The sequence below is a fragment of the Clupea harengus genome, unplaced genomic scaffold (assembly GCF_900700415.2).
Source record: "Clupea harengus unplaced genomic scaffold, Ch_v2.0.2, whole genome shotgun sequence".
Lineage (NCBI taxonomy): Eukaryota > Metazoa > Chordata > Actinopteri > Clupeiformes > Clupeidae > Clupea > Clupea harengus.
This window is the reverse complement of record NW_024879619.1, coordinates 99,338-119,304: the sequence shown is the minus strand read 5'-3', so window position 1 is coordinate 119,304 and position 19,967 is coordinate 99,338. Positions and strand designations below refer to the sequence as shown.

The following is a 19,967-nucleotide window of genomic DNA, read 5'->3' as shown; positions in this document are numbered from 1 at the left end:
ACTACATTTTTTCCCTAAGAACTTCTCTCCCTTAGTTGTCCAGCTATGTTTGAGAAGCAGTCTTTATTATGTCTACATGTCTGAACTATTGGAGAGGCACCTGTCCAACCCTCTGGCATTTCAGGCTCTCTGTCTGTGATGGACTGACACAGAGAAACGGAGAGGGAGGCGGGCGGAGAGAAGAGAGATACAGACACATGGATGTCCATGGAGATGATGAGCGAGGGGGGCTAAGATGGGACCTTGTAACAGAGACTGAGATGCACATGAAGAAAGCCCAGCAAAACTGCCCAGTTTGTAAATGGAGGTGACTATGGAACCAGCCAATCAAAGAGAGAGACATCACAAAGCCAGTCTGTGTGGGACTCGTTATTTTTTTTTCCTCTAATGATGGAATGAAACAATGACTGTTAAGCTCCTTCCATGTCCTATGTTGTCTCTGCAGATAGTCTTGCAGAATGCTTATTTTATTTTAAATTCTAACTTGGCGGTTTGTGTGACTTAAGATTCACTTATTAGTATTATTATTATTTTTTTTCAAATTATATTATTATTGTTCTTATTTATTTTCTGAATTCAATATTATAGCTCACAGCCCTACTGGAGGTGTATAACTTTTTAGAGTTGCATTTGGTGATCCTTCCCCCCTTTGAGGGGAAAAGTGTACATGTCTCTCCATCTCTCTGTTGCTCCATTTTCCTTTTACTCTTCCGCTCCCTCTGAGCTGGTAGAGCAGTAGTGAGTGACTGTTGCCTTTCTGCAGTCTTTCTGTGAAAGACCAAGGCAGGCTTATGTTTTCTGTCTTTCCCCAAACGTGGACTTTTCTATGGAGTTGCCATCACAATGTTAGAACAGCAACAAATGAATATGAACACGAGTACGATCATATATATATTAATTAACCATCACTTTAAAGATGTATTTTATATATAAATGTGTATGTATAAGTATTTGGGGGGGAAAAAATGGAGTTGAAAAATTGTCAAACTGTCTGAGGATGTGTGTGCGTGTGTGTGGACTAACTTGTTTAGGTGGTGCCCTCTTTTTTTTTATACACATTTCATGAATGTTTTTACAGATGACCGAGTCTAAGGTATTGTACATCAACAATTTCAGCATCAGGAAACAACGTATACAAATCTTAAGGGGGGGAAAGAAAATAATGAATAAAGTTCTATTGATGTATTTTTTTCCAGTTGAACCTGTTGCTATGTGTGTTTTGTTGCGTCTCAGACGGGAATGAAGGTTGTTTTACAGTCTAAAATATTTTTTTCCTTAAGCACTAGGGGGCACCCATGAGTCTTTTTTTGTAATGTGTTACCGGATTCTCTGGGTTGTGGAATGCAAAATTCCATCATATGAGATATGCTTATGAGCTCTCCCTGCGCATCACATCTTGAGCAACTCTTACCTCGAATTCGCATCCTTAGAAGAAAATATGTGAAAATATATGTATTATTCGAATTGGTGTTTAGACGTGGAATGGGTAGCCATAGCGTAGGATGAGTCAAAGTCTTGCCAAAAAATAATTGGTAGGGCTATTTTCCATCAGAGGTCTGTGTTATTATTTTCTGGGTAATGAACTCAAGCGCGTGCGTGGATTGGTGTACTCTTCTCGCGGATCCAGGGAAAGCAGTAACGGTGGCGCGGTGAGTCACGTGATCGTATCTGCTGCTGGCTGAGTGAAGCGTGTTGGCAGGTAATAAAAAACAAATCTTGTCTACAAACATAAACTTGGTCTGTATAATGTAAAGAAACCGATATATTTAGCTTCCGATGGTTTCATTCGTGAGCCATCATCATTTGTAGTTTGTAAAAACATGTTATTCTCCTCGGTTTTATTATGCAACTCTGTTGGCTTGTTCCCCGATAAGCTAGTTGAAGAGGGCAGCTAGCTAGCAAACGTCGGAGTGGGATTTTTGCTATGCTCTGTGGCCATTTTTTAAGCAAAATACGTTGTTTGTTCGGCCATTCGTGGCCACACATTGCCTATTACCCTGAACGTTCTGCGTGTTTATTGATTTTCTCTGTAAGGATAGACCACACAAAAGATTTAACACGCGTAGCTTATACAAGGACGCCGGGCGGTCGTGTATTTGTTAGCTTGGTATGTAGCTATCCAGCTAGCAATGCTACAACAATTGAACAGAGGAAATTAGTCAGGCCAGCTAGCCAGCTAACACGTTAGCTAGGACAAAGAGATCCGACCATATAGCTATTCCCAATGCAATTGAAGTGATGTAGGGCTGTCCGTTTGTTGTTATTGCGAAACATCGTCTTAACCCCTTTTTTCGAAGAGAAGAATAATCCACAAGATTGGTAACGTTAGCAGCCTTCGTTCATAAAGGAATCTTATGTTGTCATTTGCGCTCTGTTATATCAATATTTACTTTTTAAGTGTTCCACTTATCTTACGAGCTAAGAGTCTAATCTTTTCCTAGTAACACTAGATTGGTACTTACTGTTGCTATCGTTTCAGCCTAACTTACTCGTATATAACTGACGTGCTATTCATGAAGATTTCTCAAGACCTTGGAAATCAGAAATAACGATAAATCCTATTGTTTGTACATTCCTAGGTGGTCGAGCCTACTGAAGTGGCAAACTCGGCGTTTGCTAGCTAAGGATATAAGGTTTGCGACTCTTTCGTTTAATCCACAAACGAGGGAGAATAACACTATAATTTCACAATAGATAAATTCATTTGTAATCTGTTTTTGTAATTTGTTGGGTTATTTGTTGTCACATTGATCGTTGGCTATGTCGCCAGTAAGTGTTTTGCTTTGACCCGCATTTTGTTTTTAATAATCTAAAACGTTTGGTGGGTGAGTGTGGATTGGATTTGTTATTGACAGAATGTGGATGCATGACCGTTTAACCGCTTGTAGTTTCGAAATATTGTATCAATGTGTTCTCTATATATATATATATTATATAAATATTATATAAATATATCTCCACAATAGTCACCGGATTTTGTTGACGCTGTAGCGAGCACCATTTGGTGACAAATTAGCCAATGACATAGAAGGTCTTAAGGAAACGTCATTAGCGGTCGACGTCAGTAGTGAAGCGACTGCTTTGTGTTTTTTCTTCTCTTCTTTTTGTTTGAAAAGGCCACTTGTTTCCCTCGAACCCTCACCCATCTTATCTCTGTAGCTGGCAATACAATGTAAATATCTTTACAACGACCTCTTACTTTCGCTACAAAGAGGACTCTTTATTTTATGATTTTGCCATCACGGAAAAAATATCGAAATGTGTTATTTTAGAGTAGCCTATGTTTTTGCCTGATTTGACAACACTTGACCGATTACATATGCGATCATTCTGCAGACTGCCTCTCTTGACGCATATCACATTTTTCATCGGAATTATTGATGATTTTAAACATTGACGGGTAGGGCGACGCCAGTTTTAAGTCACGGACTGTAAGCTAAGACAATGCTAGTGAATATCCCCTCAAACCTCCCTCACCCATAAAGTATCGAATTAACCTAGATCTTGCTGGTGCGGACTGTAAACAGGCTGTACTATCTTTACCCCAGTCTTATAAGTAGGAATAAAAGCTCTATTTACGGCCTTAAGTCAATTGCACATCTTGCGCTGTCGGAGTTTGATTGCTATCTTTACATTAACATTGTTTATTCACGGATTCCTTTGTGATGAAAACAATAGCTGTAGTAACTAACTGGTGTTATGTGTGTGCATAGATGGCTTTTCTCCAATTACTCTGTGTGCCTAATAATATGTGTGGATTTAATACATATTTATACAAATCACATTTGGAATGATAGGGATTTGAGCAGTTGCCCTTCTGGTCAAAGTGATTTGGAGTCCTGCTGTGTTTTGCTTTACTCTGGCCAAGGTTTCAATAAACTCGTGTTGGAAACGTGGAAATGCTGTTACGGCTGGGAGTGACCATGATGTCTTTTGTTCTGCTGCGTGGGATTTGGATGTTTTATGCGTTTGGCAGGAGTTTGTGTTGAGTGTTACAAAAAGGGTGTGGGGCAGAATGGTAGTGGTATGTTTGGGGGGCTGTTATGAGGACAGAGGGGGCCACAGTTGGGACATGTAAGTGGACACCACTGCAGACTATCCCAGGCCTAAATTTATGCTGGACGTGTGTGTGTGTGTGTGTGTGTGTGTGTGTGTGTGTAAAAGAGAGAGGTAGGGAGAGAATTGGTGTGTGGAGGAGGCCTTTCTAACGGTCAGTGTTGCACAATCCAGTCCAACTGGGTTTATGGCTGTGGGAATCTGATAGCCCCAGCGTGTGTAGACTGTGTTTGTGTGTGTGGTTTCATTCAGTGCCTTGAAAACAGCCAGAGGAAATTGCCTTTAAGAAGACCAGTAGAGACTGATTCTGCTCTTTACATTAGGGAGGAAATTGACTACTTAATGCACTAGATGACCTCGGTTTCCCTCAGAGTGTGATTCTGACATTGACATTGTCTTTCTCTCTTTGTTCGTGTCTTTCAGATTTTTCTATTTTGTACATACATTGTTTTGTATATACTGTATATGATGACTTCATTAGGCAGCGACCGAGCCCGGGGCTCTCGGGACAAGGTGCTGCCCGCAACCACACAGAACTCTCAGCCACAGAAACAGCCACAGGTGAGTCCAGATACACTCAAACACCACACTGAGCACACACACACACTCAAACACCACACTGAGCACACACACACACTCAAACACCACACTGAGCACACACACACACTAAAACACCACACTGAGCACACACACACACTAAAACACCACACTGAGCACACACACACACTCAAACACCACACTGAGCACACACACACACTCAAACACCACACTGAGCACACAGCTGCAGGGATAATGAGAGAGATACACACAGATACTGTTGCAGCTAAAGGTAAGTCCATCAGAGACAAACACGCACACACACATGCATACATCGATCATACAATGAACAAAACTGTATCAGTGAGATCAAGACCGATACTCCAGAAATGTTCACACACACACACACACACACACAGAGGAAGTCATGGAAGCTGTCACAGGTGCTCACACCCAACCACAGAAATACCCACAGTTGAGTCAACCGACAAACACATCCCACCACACGCTCAAAGTACACAGCCACGCACATGGTTATGGGTGAGGCATCACATACACATTTGTCTCCTATACTAATACCAGTGAGTCTCTCAAACTGGTGGGAAACACACTAGACATAAATCTCTATGCGCAATGTCTGTGCTGATGTATTCTCTGGCGCTGTTTGTTGCAGGCAACCGCCGAACAGATCCGACTTGCCCAGATGATCTACGATAAGAACGATGCAGACTTCGAAGACAAAGTCAAACAGGTAAGGAAGAGCATACACCACACTGACACGAAGGGTTTTCCACCAAGTTCATGTTGTATGTATGCCGTATCCCTTATATTGGCTGTATGATTAGTACCTCTCTTATTAAGAAAATATTTAAATGTTTGTTTGTGTGTGTGTGTGTGTGTAGCTCATGGAGGTGACGGGGAAGAACCAGGATGAGTGCATGGTGGCGCTGCACGACAGCAACGAGGACGTGAACCGAGCCATCAACTTCCTGCTGGAAGGGACCTCGGATACGGTGAGGGGGGAAACTGACCGTGTGAGACAGTTTGGACGGATGGAAAAAGTCGGGGTTGGGTGGGGGAGAGGATCGAGCAAGAGCTGCCAGTGTTTCCAGTAAAGATCCGTTTTCACGGCCCCTCTGCTTGGACAATTGAGACCATGCAGACATGGCAGTGTTTCCCCTACCGTTATATTAGGGGGGCGCCCCGCCCCCCCAAAGGCACCCCCGCCCCCCCTGGAAGGTCAAGTTAATTTTGTTCAATTTTATTTTCTATAAAGCGCCAGATCACAACGGAAGTAATTTAAGGTTACCTTTCCTATAGAACAGGTCTATAGCTTGTTCTTTTATTAAACAAAATAAATAGCCTTATGTTGTTTATCTTATTTACACGACGGCATGTCATTTCTGTCTCTACATGGTCGCGCGTTTACAATTCTCTGCTCTCTGTATCGCGCATGGCGGAGTTCCGCTGCGATGCGCACAAACACACACACACAGACACGTGCGCGCACACACAGGTGAGCACGCTCCCACCAGCGGACAGAATTGGGCTTAGGAATCAGTGCACAGCCACGGACAATTTTAAGCTTCAAAAAACTAATTTCCAGGCGTTCAAGAATCCGGCAGAGATCTTTTCCTAGGTAGGGTCGACAATGAGGCCCAATGAGAATGGCTACAACAGACGTGGAAACAGAATGTCCGCACCGAAAATTCAGAAATAGATCTGGCTTCCATTTTTTATCATTTTCCGCGAGTTGTGCGTGGCCCTTTTTACATAGAGTCTGGTAATAAATCTATGAAATGTAACGAAAATTATTTATTTTGCTGTGAATAATGAAGGAAGCAATACATCCGATTATTTGCCAAACCCTCAAGAGCTGTTGCCATGGAGATTTAACGTTACTTTCTGTTTGAAGACAAGGTAGCAGCTAGTGTTGAAGAATGGATGACTTGAAATTGGACGACTTTAAATTAATATATGAAATTGAACATCAACACCTATACGGATAAAATAAATAAACAAGGATAGCAAAACAGATTGATAAGCAATGAGAACGGCAGAAACACAGGCAGAACGTCAGATGACGAGACAGATCATAGTGACACAGGCTGTTTTTTTTCCCGTCATATGAAGGCTGAGACATGTATAACATTTTATTCAGTCTTACTGGTCCTTTTGTAATGCCAACATGTGCACTTTGATGTGGATAAGTAAAGCCTATTTTGCTAAATGTTTGTAGTCCTGGTAATCTTTTGTTTGGCATATTGGTGAGGTTATTAAGAGGACCATTTCTCAATCGTTTGGTTCTTGATGAATTAATGTTTGTTTATTAATCAGTTATTTTTCAACAAATAACTCAATTATGATTACAAAGAGGACAATTCACAACTTTTTATCGCAACTTTCACTTGTTTCGGCAATTTAATTGCAACAAAAACCTAAAAATAAAAACTTTCATCGCAACTTTTTGGAAAAGCTCCTGCGAAATCAGGAATTTTAGGCCGCAAATATCTCAAAAAATGTTCTTCCAGAAGCCCAGAAAGATACACCACTGCAGCGACAAAAGCTGCACACTTTGTGCATAATTGTCATAAAAAGAAATGTTCCGATGTTTAGTTCAATGTACAGTTAAAATAATTGTTCAGTTGTTATATTGACTGCTGTCATTAAAAGAAACACATGAACACCATGATTCCCCCCCCCCCCCCCCCCCCCAAAGCTGTAAACCTAGGGGAAACACTGCATGGTCTCTCTGCAGGTGTTGTGAGACCATGTCCTCACAGACCCACTCTGCCCTCACTCTTTCTCCGTCTGTCTGCCTGTCTGCCTGCCTGTCTGTGTGTGTGTGCTTGCTTTCTTACTTACTTAGTGTGTCTGTGTAAGGTTTTTTCGCTGGAATATTTGCAGACCAAACACCCGAGCTTCTGCAGACATTAAGAATTAATGACTGGCAGTCTGAAGGAGTTGGACATTTCCAGGAAACTTCTAAAACTTTGTTGTTGTTGTTGTTTTTAAGCATATTGCTAAGTAATATTGTGCTTTTCCCCACCGGCTCCACTTGTCAAAACAGTTGAGACAGTCAGTGCTGATTTGTTTGTTGCTAGGGTGGCAGAGTTTTATCAGAATAATCTGTCTGCAGGCCTTTTGCTCTTAATCCCTCTCTGTGCCCCACCACACACACACACACACACACACACACACACACATACCCCTTCTCCAAAATACTGCACTAAGCTGAGCCTCCACAGAAGGCCCAAGAGTCTAATTCATCGTAATGAGGGTTTAATCAGAGTTACGGGTTTCTTACAGGCATTCATTAATATATGATGGCAGTCTCTGTCGGAGACCCACATATGCTCCTGGCAGTGGAGTGGTGGTGGTGGTGGGAGAGAAGTTTTTCACTTTTGGCACGCACCGAGATCGAGGGTGTGATCGAGGGGTGTGTTTTGAAGACCGTTTACGTAAGCGTCCAGCGACGTGGTTAGCGGTGTCCATTTCAGAGATGGCGTCTCTTACTGTAGCGTAATCTGAGGAGCCTGCACCGATCATTCCTGCTATGCGATTTATTTTGTTTATGTGTGTGTGTGAGGGGGGCGGTTGGATGTGTATGTTTTCTTGGAAAACTCTAAATAGAAAGTGGGTCGGTTCTGTCTCCTGGTTTAATCCTGTACTGTAACATACCACAGCAGCGCTTGTGGAGCCAAAACAGCATTGCCGTAACGTCCTGCAGCAGATCGTAAACACACACCACAGACTGGAAATCTCACCCTTTCCACATAGAGAGTTTTCAGTGTCCTTGTTAGCCAAATCATTTTGCTTCTTCATGTAACATCTCATAGAATTTTGCAATTTTTTGTGAACTGTTCAAGTTAGAGTGGAAGGGTATGAGTTGGAGGGAATATGTGTATGCGTGTGTTTGTCTGATGGCTGTGGTCTTTGAGCTTCCTTCATATGTCTGAGTCTCTGTGTGTGCTTAACTGTTTCACTGGTTATGGATGGATGGATGTCAGACCCTGTGCGTGTGAGTGGATTAATATGGTGTGTGTGAGGATTTGTGCATCTGAATGGCGTTTCTCTTGTCCCCTGAAGACCGCCTCTTGGGAGACCGTGGGGAAGAAGAAGGTGGGAAAGGACAGTGGCCCGTCAGAGAGCAAGGAGAACCGAGAGAACCGGGACAGGCGCGGAGAGCGGGAGGGCAGCCGCGGACGCGGAGGGCCCAGCAAGAGGGGCCGGGGAGGCAGTCGCAGCCGGCCCGGTGAGGGTGTGTGTGCGTCCTGGCACGTGTGTGTCTGTGTGAAACTATGCAGGGAAGCATACATTTTATGTAAACAGCTCATATTTAAAGACAACATTGGGGACGGCAGCTTCACCCTCAGGAGGACGGCTTGAGCTTCCCATAGCACTGGAACTCAGGAGGCAGGCCTTTAACCATGTAGCAGCTCCTTGATTGGTGTTTATTGTCTTCCCTCAAGCTAAAAGTCTCGCTTCCCTTTTGCCCTTTCTGTGCCCTCTCTCTTTCTTTTGCTCTCTTTCTCTCTCTCTCTCAGTGCGGGCAGAGGAGAATGGGGTGGAACCTGCTCCTGTGGAAAGAGGCGCTGACCATGGGCGCAGAGGCAGAGGACGGGGTAAACAGAGAGACAAACAAGATACAGCCTCCACAACACACACACACATACTTAAATGCACAAACATTCACACACACACATGCATACCTATATAAATGCCAGCGTATGTGTTACTACTACTGCACACATAACAGCCCTCCCCTGTATACACATTCATGACTTACGATCCCACACTCGCAGAGGATTACCGCAGCTGCCCTCATGCCTGTTGTGCCAAATGTTAACGTGTGTGTGTGTGTGCGTGTGTCTGCAGTTGCTGGAACCAGGGGAAGAGGCAGAGCCCCAGGGACCAGCCGGTTTACAGCACAGGGAATGGGGTGGGTACATCTCCAGCATTGGCACAGTGGTGGCGATACAGAGTAAAATACATTTTTTTCTTCTAATATTTACACTCACATATGTAACGTATGACTTACTGCCCAAATATTGAATTGCACTTTGAGCCAGAGTGTCCTGTAGATTCAGTTTCCTCTCAGTGGTGATGAATGGTAATGCCTAAGCAGCAGTAGCATACTTATGTCAGTTATCGGACAGTGTCAAACATCGGCCATTCTGTTAAACAATCAAAATACTAAGTTTAATAATGGATTAACAAGCTATAACTTCAGTTTAATAATGGAACGCGAACGTTTGCCGATAACACACGTCGTCCGATAATTAACAGCGTTAGGTGGTTTGTTTGACCTGGTCGCTCTCTGTCCCCCCCCCCCCCCCCCCCCCACCTCTAGGACCTTCAACCCTGCGGACTACACCACAGAGGCAGGCAGGGCTGCCGCACAGGCACAGGCGGAGAACTGGGAGGCAGGGGCCAATGACGCCACAGATGGACCAGGTATTCACCGATGGTTTGGAGTCACACTGTTTTTTTTTTTAAGCTGACTAGTCTCACTAGTATTGTGCAATTTCTGCCACAGATAATTTTACTTTGATTTATCAGGACAAATGTACTTTTTTGACAGTTTTTTTTCCCATTTGGTTTAGTTTGTTTATTTTTGTATTTTTGCACTATCATTTATCAGTTATTCGCTCTTTATCCTCCCATTATTCCCCTCTCTATCTTCTCTTCTCTTCTCTCTCTCAGTGGCTTGGAGGAGCCCTCTGGAGGACTGGGCCGCAGAAGACTGGAGTGAGGACGTGAGTGTGAACTCCTCCACACACAGATTACCACTGGAACTAGTCAACCAGTGCACGCTAGTCTGCATGATGAGGTGTGGCGATGGTGATTTTATTTGGGCCCCAAAGCTCACAGTCTCTCCCTCTGCTCCCCACAGCTCTCCGAGACCAAAGTGTTCACCGCCTCTTGTGCACCGACTACGGAGAACCACGTCACAGCTGGCCAAAGGTGAGACAGTCGCATGGTGCCAGACCACACTAGCACACCAACACTCAATGCCATGGCTCTAGAGACACAGCAGCATGGAATCATGTAGAAAAGCCACATCTGCCATCCTTTTGATGATAGTCCAGGGTGTTGTGTGTGTGTGTGTGTGTGTGTGTGTGTGTGTGTGCGCTTTGTCACAAGGTGATTATTGTGACGATAGTGGTCGATAGTTGTTTGTTTTGTCTCCGTGTTCTGAATGTCTGTCTGTGTTGGAGACTCATTAAGCTTTATTTTTCTGTGTGTGTGTGTCTGTATCTGTGTGTGTGTGTGTGTGTGTAGTCTGGACCTGGCCTCTCTGCTTCAGAAGCCGGCCGGCAGGGAGGAAGTGGGTGGGGGCCTGAAGGCTCCCTCGTCCGCTCCCCTGGGGCACAGCCTGGTGTTCACCAACTCCCACCACCACGCCACCCGCAACGGGGGCACCACACCGGGCACTGCCAGCTACGCACACGCCACCCTGGTGAGAGAGCCCACTTAAGCACCCCCCAATTTGCTTTGATAGTTGATAATTGAAATGCTTGATGAAATGCATTTTTAATACTGTCTCTCTCTCCTTGTCTGTGTCTGTGTGTGTGTGTGTGTGTGTGTGTGTGCGCGCAGTCGTCTGTGCTTGGTTCTGGTTTCGGCGAGCTAGGGGGCCCTAAGCTGGGCCAGTCTGCCGGTGCTCAGATCCTGGAGCAGCTGAAGGGACCAGGCCTGGGGCCGCTGCCCACGCAGCCGCCCAGCAGCTCAGGGGCCAACCACACCCCTGTGGTGGGGGGCCTGGGGGGAACGGCGGGGCCGGCCGCACCCCCTCCCTCATCCACCATGGTTTCGTCGTCATGGGACGTGAAGCCACCTGTGACGCAGGCCTCCATGGCTATGCCGTCACAGTTCAGCCGTGAGTCACAGACACACAAACACATTAATGTTTTGCTCACAATATGCTGTATATACTATTATTGTCACAGATTCTGCTCTTAGGTCTACACAACCAAATGAGCACATGTAGTGTAACCTCTGCCCACTAAGTATACACACACACACACACACACGCTGAGGGCTCTGCCCAGACGTTTAACTGTCTTGTGTGTTTGTCCAGGTGAGTTTAAGATGCAGCCGGAGCCGTCTCTGGTGCTGAGCCAGCTGGCACAGAGGCAGACCCCCAACGCCCTGAGCCACGCCAGCCCCCTCCCCCTGGCCCGGCAGCAGCCCAGCCCCCCGCCGGCCTCCTCCGCCCCCGCCGGCCTCCTGGAGCCCTTCCCCAAGCTGCCGGAGCCCTTGCTGCTGCAGCAGCAGCAACAGATGCATGACGCCCAGGCTGCGGCCAACGCACAACAGCAGAGGCAGATGAAGACGCAGAAACGCAGGATACCTCCCAGCTCCAAGGTCAGTGACGACCCCCCTTCTGCTTTTTTCTCCCCTCTTCATTCCTTTTCTTCCCATCTTACTTATGCGTGGCCTTCCTTGTTGACCCGTGTATAAAATCATAGAAAAGGCAAACAAACTGGACAGGGGGCATATTAAAAAGTAGGTAATGAAGGTGAAATTAATTAAATATGCGTTAAAGCCCTGCAGTATCTTTAGAACTGGTTCATAATTATGGGATCAAGACTGTTTATATGCCATCTTGCACATTAATAGGCATGATACCGCAGTCTGTTGTGAACCGCAAGAACTAAACAAACGAATCTAGGAAGAATGAGCTTATCCAGTTTGAAGATACTCAGCAGCTTTCCTAAACAAATGACCCCACTGCCTCAGTAGAGGCTTTGAAAGCACACTGCTGCACTATTGCCTACTGCTGCACTTGTAGTAGGAAAGATTGAGCAAAGCAGTTCCTCCTGGAGAAGTTGTTAACACAGACTTTCTCTCTGTGTGTGTGTGTGTGTGTGTGTGTGTGTGTGTGTGTGTGTGTGTGTGTGTGTGTGCGCACACAGATCCCCTCGTCTGCAGTGGAGATGCCGGGCTCAGCAGACGTGTTGGGGCTGAATGTGCAGTTCGGGGCGCTGGACTTTGGCTCGGAGTCGGCCATGCCGGACTTCAGCGCGCCTTCAGAGGTCGGCACCACCACCAACAGCAGCAGCACCATCAGCAGCGACGCAGCCAGAGACACTCCTGCTGTCAGTCAAACACAGAGCAGCCTCTACTCCAAACCTATCAGGTCAGTCGCACACGCACACACACTGTACACTCATACTAGTGTGTTTTAATCTCATCGGGGTAGGTAACCATGCACATATTCCCAAAAGTACACACAATCTATATACTGTCGAGAGTATGCCTCCGTCATAGAAACCCTCCTCGTGGCTGTTCGGTCTTGAGTGGGTTAGTCACTGCATGTCAGCGTCCGAGTGTGACCTTGGAGTGTGACCTTGGAGTGTGACCTTGAAGCGTGACCTTGAAGCGTGACCTTGGAGGGCAAAACCTCAGTGATGTGGGAGACTCAGCTGACTGTAATATTCTCTTCCCCCCCCCCCTGTACAGTGAGGCTCTGACCAACCCGGTTCCCCTGCTGATGCCTATGTCCTCCGCGGACATCATCTACTCCTCGGCCTCCGTGCCCATGCCCAGCCTGGCGCCCTCGCTCAGCATCGCCAGCGCGGCCCCCATGTCCTCCGTCACGTCCTCCTCCTCCGCCTCCTCGGCGGCCAGCAGCTTTGACTGTGGAGTGCCCCCTCACTCACGGCTCGCCTTCTCGCAGAGCAAAGAAGCCCCCGGCCCTGTGACGGTGAGTCTGATTGGACCAGCCTAGTCCCTGCCTTTGTATCAGCCACTGTGATTGGTCATCTAATAGTCAGATGTAGTAGTGGTCCTTGATGTTGCCTAAATGTAAATGTTTTTCTGTTTTTTTTTTTTTATAGAATGGATATAATGGTGTGAGGACATCAGCTGCTCTTGACTGTAAGTGTAATACATTTTACTGCCACATCATTCACATTAATGGGAATAAAAGTAGTCCCAAGTCCTTTTATATACAGTTTATTACCCAGGATAGTACTTGTGTATGATTTGACAGAACAGCATTAATGGGCAAAAGAAGTAATTAACCACTGTTTACTGGCTTGCTGCATCCATTAGAAAGCACTTGAGACAGCTCTGAGAATAGCACTCACAGATTTCTCTGAACTGATAATGATCTCTCTCTCCCTCTTTTTCCATCCCTCTCTCTCACTCACTCTCTCTCTCTCTCTCTCTCTCCCTCTCTCCCTCTCTCTCAGCCACATCCGCGTCCTCAACCCCCAAACCGGAGTCGCCCTCTCTGGGCAGCACTGGCAGTGGGCCCCCCTCCGCTCCCTCGGCCCACCTGCCCCCCTCCATGCCCCCCCACAGCACAACACTCTCCAGCCTGGCAGCTGAGCACCCCTCCGCCAGCCTCCCCCCTCTCAGCAGGTAACGCACCCACGCACTCACCCACTCCACACACAGACAGAATCCACACAAACAGAATTCTACAGAACCAGAATTCTACAGAACCAGAACACATGCTGTTTCATTATGGTATTGAGTTTTATTGACACATAATCCACATGAAATCTCTCAATCAAGATACAATATTGTAGATAATATTCTAGAATATGACAGGCACTCAATTAAATGTCTGGTCTGAGATACTGCTTTGATAAGACGGTAACAGCATGTCATCCTTTAATAGTGGAGAGGCGTCAGTTAGTATGCGTCACTCAGGAGCCCTGTCTAAATCCTTAACTACGAGTTACAGTGTGTGTACACGCTGAAAGCACACACAGCTGTCTGACTGGGGCAGTGCTCAGCCTTCAGCGAAACTTGATGTGCTTCTCCAGGCGAGATCTTGTGTCATTCAGCCTGAGTGCTTCCTCAGCTCATCCTGTACACTTGTCAAGCAGGGCCCTTAATGCATTGGTGTGTGTGTGATTGTGTGTGTGTCTTCTCCTCCGCAGTCATGTAAGCAGCGTCCACTCTGCACTTCCTACCAGCTCTTCTCACACAGTGAGTCATCTCATCTCAGCCCATGTCAGTCAATCACACAACACGCACACATACACACGCACACATACACACAAACATACACGCACATACACATACACACACACTTAACTGTGCATCACATAGAACAGAAGGACACATGATCTCAACTCCAACTAGTACCTAACTATTAATTACCTAATAGTGATAATAATTTGAGGTTTTCTGTTGCTGTTCTGTTTCTGTTGCTTGTACTGATGGCACTCCTCTCTCTGTCTCCTCTCCCTCTGCCCTAACAGCACTCCAGTGTGGACAGCGTGAACTCGCTGGCTCCCCCTGCCTCTGTGGCATACTCAGGGGCGCAGACAGCAGGCCTGCCCATCAGCAGCGGGGGGTCCATGGGCATGGTCAGCAACAGCGCCATGCTCCACGGCTCCGGGGTGCTGGGCCTCACGGCCAATGGGACCACAAACAACGCCAACACGGTGTCGGCCATGAGGGCCGCACCACTGCTGTCCTCCTCTACCAGTAAGCGCACGCACGCACGCACGCACGATCACGCAGTTGGATGTTGTGCTAAACCAACATGTCGTCATGATGGGTGCTTAATCAGATGTCGGTGTATTTTCTGTCATGTGTATTGATTTAAATGTTTCCTCTTCTTCCATCTTCATCTTTGTCAGGTAAAGCACCTCCTAACCTGTCTCAGGGGGTTCCTCCTCTTCTGCCCAACCAGTACATCATGGGTCCCGGAGGCCTCCTGCCAGCATACCCGGTAAAGGCTGTCAGCCAGTCCCTACACACGGTTTCATTAACGCATCACAAAACAAGTCCATGTAGTTTGCCATGGCAACTCCGCTGAACACTCTGCAGATTATTTACATTGATAATCTGCCGTCTCCGTCAGATTTGTAAATCGACTATTTAAAATCAGTTCAGCAAATTAGTTGTAGTTGCAATTCATCTGTGTTGAAATCGCTCCAAAATGTGGCCCCTTTGTCTATCAGTCTTTGTATGCTGACCTGAATGAGACCTGAACAGGCCACATACAAAACCCGTGTCAAGATGGGTAACACTATTTGTTCATTTATTGGACTGAGGTGTGAATGTTCAGTACAGCACACAAGCACATTAGTCTCTGTGTGAAAAGCATTGATTTAGGGAGAGCTGCGGTTTTTCTGACTATTGATTGGGAGCTAGTTTGATAAAGACGCATAGGCGCTGTCTGCATGTCTGTTATAAATGTAGTGTGTGTGTCTCTGGTGTAACCGTCTGGTTTCCTTCCCACAGCAGATTTATGGATATGAAGACTTGCACATGCTGCAGTCTAGATTACCCATGGTGAGTTCTCTGGCTACTCTCCCTCTCTCTCTATCCCTTGCTCTCCCTCGCTCCCTCGCTCTCTCTCTCTCTCTCTCTCTCTCTCTCTCTCTCTCTCTCTGCTGCTCAGTGTCTAACGCTAGATTCAGCTCATTTCACAATTTGGGGATGGAACAGTTTTTGCAATCCAGTGTGTTCTGGACAAGTTCAAGCTCAGTTGGACACTGCAGTGTAGGATTTCATTAGCCCTGGGAAACTCTCCTGGGAAGCTTTGTTCACGCTTGGTTTGCATGTTTTATGTCTGCCTTTCTGTAGCTGTGTGTGTGTGTGTGTGTGTGTGGGGGTCCACAGTACCTGTGTGTCCTGGCTCAGGTGGGGGGGGGGGGTCTGGAATGGTGGTGAAGTAATGGGTGTCAAATAGCGGTTAGTTTGGTGTCCTTGTCTAACTGTTTGCCCCATGACTGTGTTTGTCAGGACTACTACGGAATCACATTCCCAGGCCCTGCGGCAGCTCTCTCCAGCAGAGACGGCGGCCTTGCCAACAACCCTTACTCAGGTACCTTACCCACAATGCCCCTTCCCCTACCCCCCGTCTCCTCTTCCTCTTTCCTCCACCCCGTCTCCTCTTCCTCTTTCCTCCACCCCACCATCTAGAGCAAGACTAGCTCTTTTGGGCTTCTCTCCTAACGGGTTTTCCCACTTCTTCCTTGCGCAGGTGAAGTCACAAAATTTGGGCGTGGCGACTCCACCTCTCCGGCTCCCCCCAGCTCGCTGTCGGCGGGCCACGCGGGCCAGGCTCCCCAGGCTCAGCAGCAGGGCCAGAGCGGCAGTGGCAACGCCCCCCAGACGCAGGGGCACCACGCGGCACAGCAGGCCTTCCTCAACCCGGCGCTGCCCCCGGGCTACAGCTACACGGGCCTGCCCTACTACCCCGGGATGCCCGGTGTGCCCAACGCCTTCCAGTACGCCCCCACCATGTTTGTGCCGCCGGCCTCGGCCAAGCAGCACGGCATGGGCCTCAGCAACGCCCCTCAAGCCACGCCATTCCAGCAGCCTAGCAGCTACGGCCAGCACACCTTTAGCTCAGGTACAGCCTCTCACAGCTACGGCCAGCAGACCTTAAGCTCAGGTACAACCTCTCTCTCTCTCGCACAGCTACGGCAACCACCCCCCCCTTCCCTCTGTGTCTCTCTCTCGCCCTCACTCTCTCGCTCTCTCTCTCACTCTCTCCCCTCCCTCCATCCCTCCCTCTCTCGCTATCTCTGTCTCTGTCTCTCCTCCTCGCTCTCACTCTCACTTCCACCCCCCCCCCCCCTCTCTCCCATGCACACATTCTCACACACACACACACACACAAAGTGACCTAATGTCACATACCATTGCATTAAGTTGTAAGCTATATTGAGTCTGAAGTCCACATGCGTGTATAAGGTGGTCTCCTACTCAAGCTGGAGTTCTCACCTGGCTCAGCCTGTGTGTGTGTTGTGTTTACCTTTTGAACGGCTCAGTGGTGGTGTGTTGTGTACAGGAAGGAGGGTTGCGTCTCCTACAGTGTGATTTTTGCATGTTTGCAGGGTACGACGACCTGACGCAGGGTCCGGCAGGAGCAGACTACAGCAAAGGCTACAGCAGCTCCAACCAGACACAGGCCAAATCTGCTGCCTCCGGCCCGGGGAAAGGTATGTAAACACACACACACACACACACACACACACACACAGCAGCAGCTTGTCATATACAAGATATGTATGCACGTGTTTTGTGTGGAGGAGTGACATGGTTGGACATGTTTCTGCAGGTGTCTCTGTGACGTCTAGTAACTCCGGTGTGCCAGATATCAGTGGAACAGTTTACAATAAGACCCAGGTGAGAGGCTGTGTTCAGACACTAGTCTAGTATCTACTGCCAAACTCCTGAGCAGACAGACTGTGTCATTTACATCTCATTTGTACAGTACTGCTGCTGATTGTAATTATATATATTAAAGAATCTTGGTTCTGACACTATCCCTTTAAGGGTATGGCTTTGTCACTGTGATTGTACTAAACCATTTCCCTCTGCTTGGTTCCGTGTCTCCAGTCGTTTGATAAGCAGGGTTTCCATGCTGGTACCCCTCCCCCCTTCTCCCTGCCGTCAGCTCTGGGGGGCACTGGGCAGCTCAACCCTGGGGGGGCTCCGGGTTACGCACCCGCCCCCTTCCTGCACATCCTCCCCCCGCATCAGCAGCCTCACTCCCAGCTCCTGCATCACCACCTGAGCCAGGACACACAGGTACTGTGGACACACACACACACACACACAGACACACAGGTACTGTGGACGCACACACATACCATACACACACACACACACACACACACACACACACACAGGAACTGTGGACGCACACACATACCATACACATTCCACACACACACCATACACATACAAATGCCATACCACACACACACAGGTACTGTGGACGTGCACACACATACACGCACACACGTAATGTGGACGCATACACATACAAGTGCCATATACACACACACACGATAAGACATAGGCATACAACTGACATACTACCATTTCCTTTGACAGTCTCTGCTATATTACATTGTGATGGCCCCAAGCTGAGTGTTGTGTCTCTCTTTCTCTCTGTGTGTGTGTGTGTGTGTGTGTGTGTGTGTGTGTGTGTGTGTGCGCGTGTGCGCGCAGGGTGGTCTGAACCAGAGGAGCCAGTCCAGCAGCATGCAGCAGAAGACACAGGTCAACAAGTCCAGTTATGGCAGCTCCCCTTACTGGGGCAACTAAGCGTGTGCGCGAGCGCGTGTGTGTGAGTGAACGTGTGTGCGTGTGTGTGTGTGTATTTGGGCACACATGTGCTACCAGTTGTGCAAGCCCACACCACAGCACCCAACCCACCAACCTCCCTTTACCTGACAAATGAGAGGGATAAACCATTTCCATCATCATCATGACACACGCATGCGCGCACACACACATACACACACACGAATACGCTCCACACTCAAACCAGATACATATGTACACACTACCTTCTCCCTGTTGATCTCTCATCTCCCCCTTTTCAAAGTTTTGGCTGTTGTATGTAAAATATATTTATGTATGTATTTATACAGTATGCTATGTATTGGTAGGATATGAAATGTGGTCATCTGCATTTTGTTTTTGAAGGATCTTTTTATTAATTTCCAAAATGGTAAAGATATAAGCAAATGTCGATGCAGAGAATTTAAGACAAAAAAACAAACAAACAACTGGCTGAAACTTAAAAACCACAGGTGAATATACTTGAATCAGTGCATCATGAGAGACGGCAGTTCTTTTTATTTTATTTTTTTTGTATACATACACAGAAATTCTAAATGACGGTGTACATTATCGCAGAGCATCATCTTATTGGTGAAGCCTTTTTTAAAGAACTTTTTTGTATTTTTTTTTCTTTGTCCCAGCCCCTTCATTTTGTTGGACCTGTAAACTGTTTTCTATTGAAGAGGGTGGAGTTTTGGCTCTTGCTAGCCAAGCACCGCCCCTGAATTCATGTCCCCTCCCCTCCCCGATCCCTTCCCCTTGTCTAAATTGGCTGACCACGTAGCTGCAGTTTTAAATTGATTAATTCGTATCATTTTATCAGAAACTTTTTGATTTTACCCTTGTTGTCCAAATAATAAAAACAAAAAACTGACCCGGTACTCCAGTCTCTTTAGTTCTGGTCTGTCGGCGATTAATATTGTATACTGTAACATGCCCAGCTCACAGGCATGAAACATAAAGGGGAGGCCACGCAAAATTTAAGTTATTTATTAAGGGTTACACGTATATATTTATTAATTATAGGAAAACGTGTTGTGGAGAGAAACAAAAGATGTAATGTAAACTCAGTTAAATGGTAATATAAACAAACGACGACGACGACAATCCAAAATCCAATTCCTATTCAAACACCAACGACCAATCCAACGCTCTCCCGACTGCCATCTGATCAGGGCTTTTGTAGCCATCCAATCATGGGGTACACCTGTTGTACACCTGCTCCCCATTACCTGCTGAGGAGACAGAACAGGCATGCAAATATCATGGGGCAGGGCCTAGAGCTGCCAGGGTCGTACCAATACAGAGAAGAA

General features: G+C 46.9%; 1 protein-coding gene across 13 annotated transcripts; it reads left to right on the top strand.

Moving 5' to 3' along the window:
- Positions 1–752: 752 nt before the first annotated feature.
- LOC122128497 (ubiquitin-associated protein 2-like) lies at positions 753–19,528 on the top strand. 13 transcript variants are annotated; one of them, XM_042704285.1, is made up of 28 exons: positions 753–1,699; positions 2,580–2,633; positions 4,480–4,617; positions 5,267–5,344; positions 5,496–5,606; positions 8,683–8,854; positions 9,141–9,218; positions 9,472–9,577; positions 9,947–10,050; positions 10,300–10,352; positions 10,490–10,560; positions 10,879–11,056; positions 11,197–11,476; positions 11,678–11,964; positions 12,516–12,739; positions 13,063–13,306; positions 13,440–13,479; positions 13,797–13,968; positions 14,496–14,568; positions 14,820–15,048; positions 15,204–15,295; positions 15,811–15,861; positions 16,315–16,396; positions 16,556–16,969; positions 17,415–17,519; positions 17,639–17,706; positions 17,920–18,111; positions 18,538–19,528. In XM_042704285.1, the coding sequence occupies exons 3-28, from the start codon at positions 4,522–4,524 to the stop codon at positions 18,631–18,633; spliced, it is 3,696 nt and encodes a 1,231-aa protein (XP_042560219.1). In that variant the 5' UTR covers positions 753–1,699; positions 2,580–2,633; positions 4,480–4,521; the 3' UTR covers positions 18,634–19,528. The 13 variants fall into 13 exon arrangements, with proteins under 13 accessions (XP_042560219.1, XP_042560217.1, XP_042560218.1 ...); XM_042704283.1 differs by having other exon boundaries at positions 753–2,319; XM_042704284.1 differs by lacking the exon at positions 2,580–2,633.
- Positions 19,529–19,967: the final 439 nt, after the last annotated feature.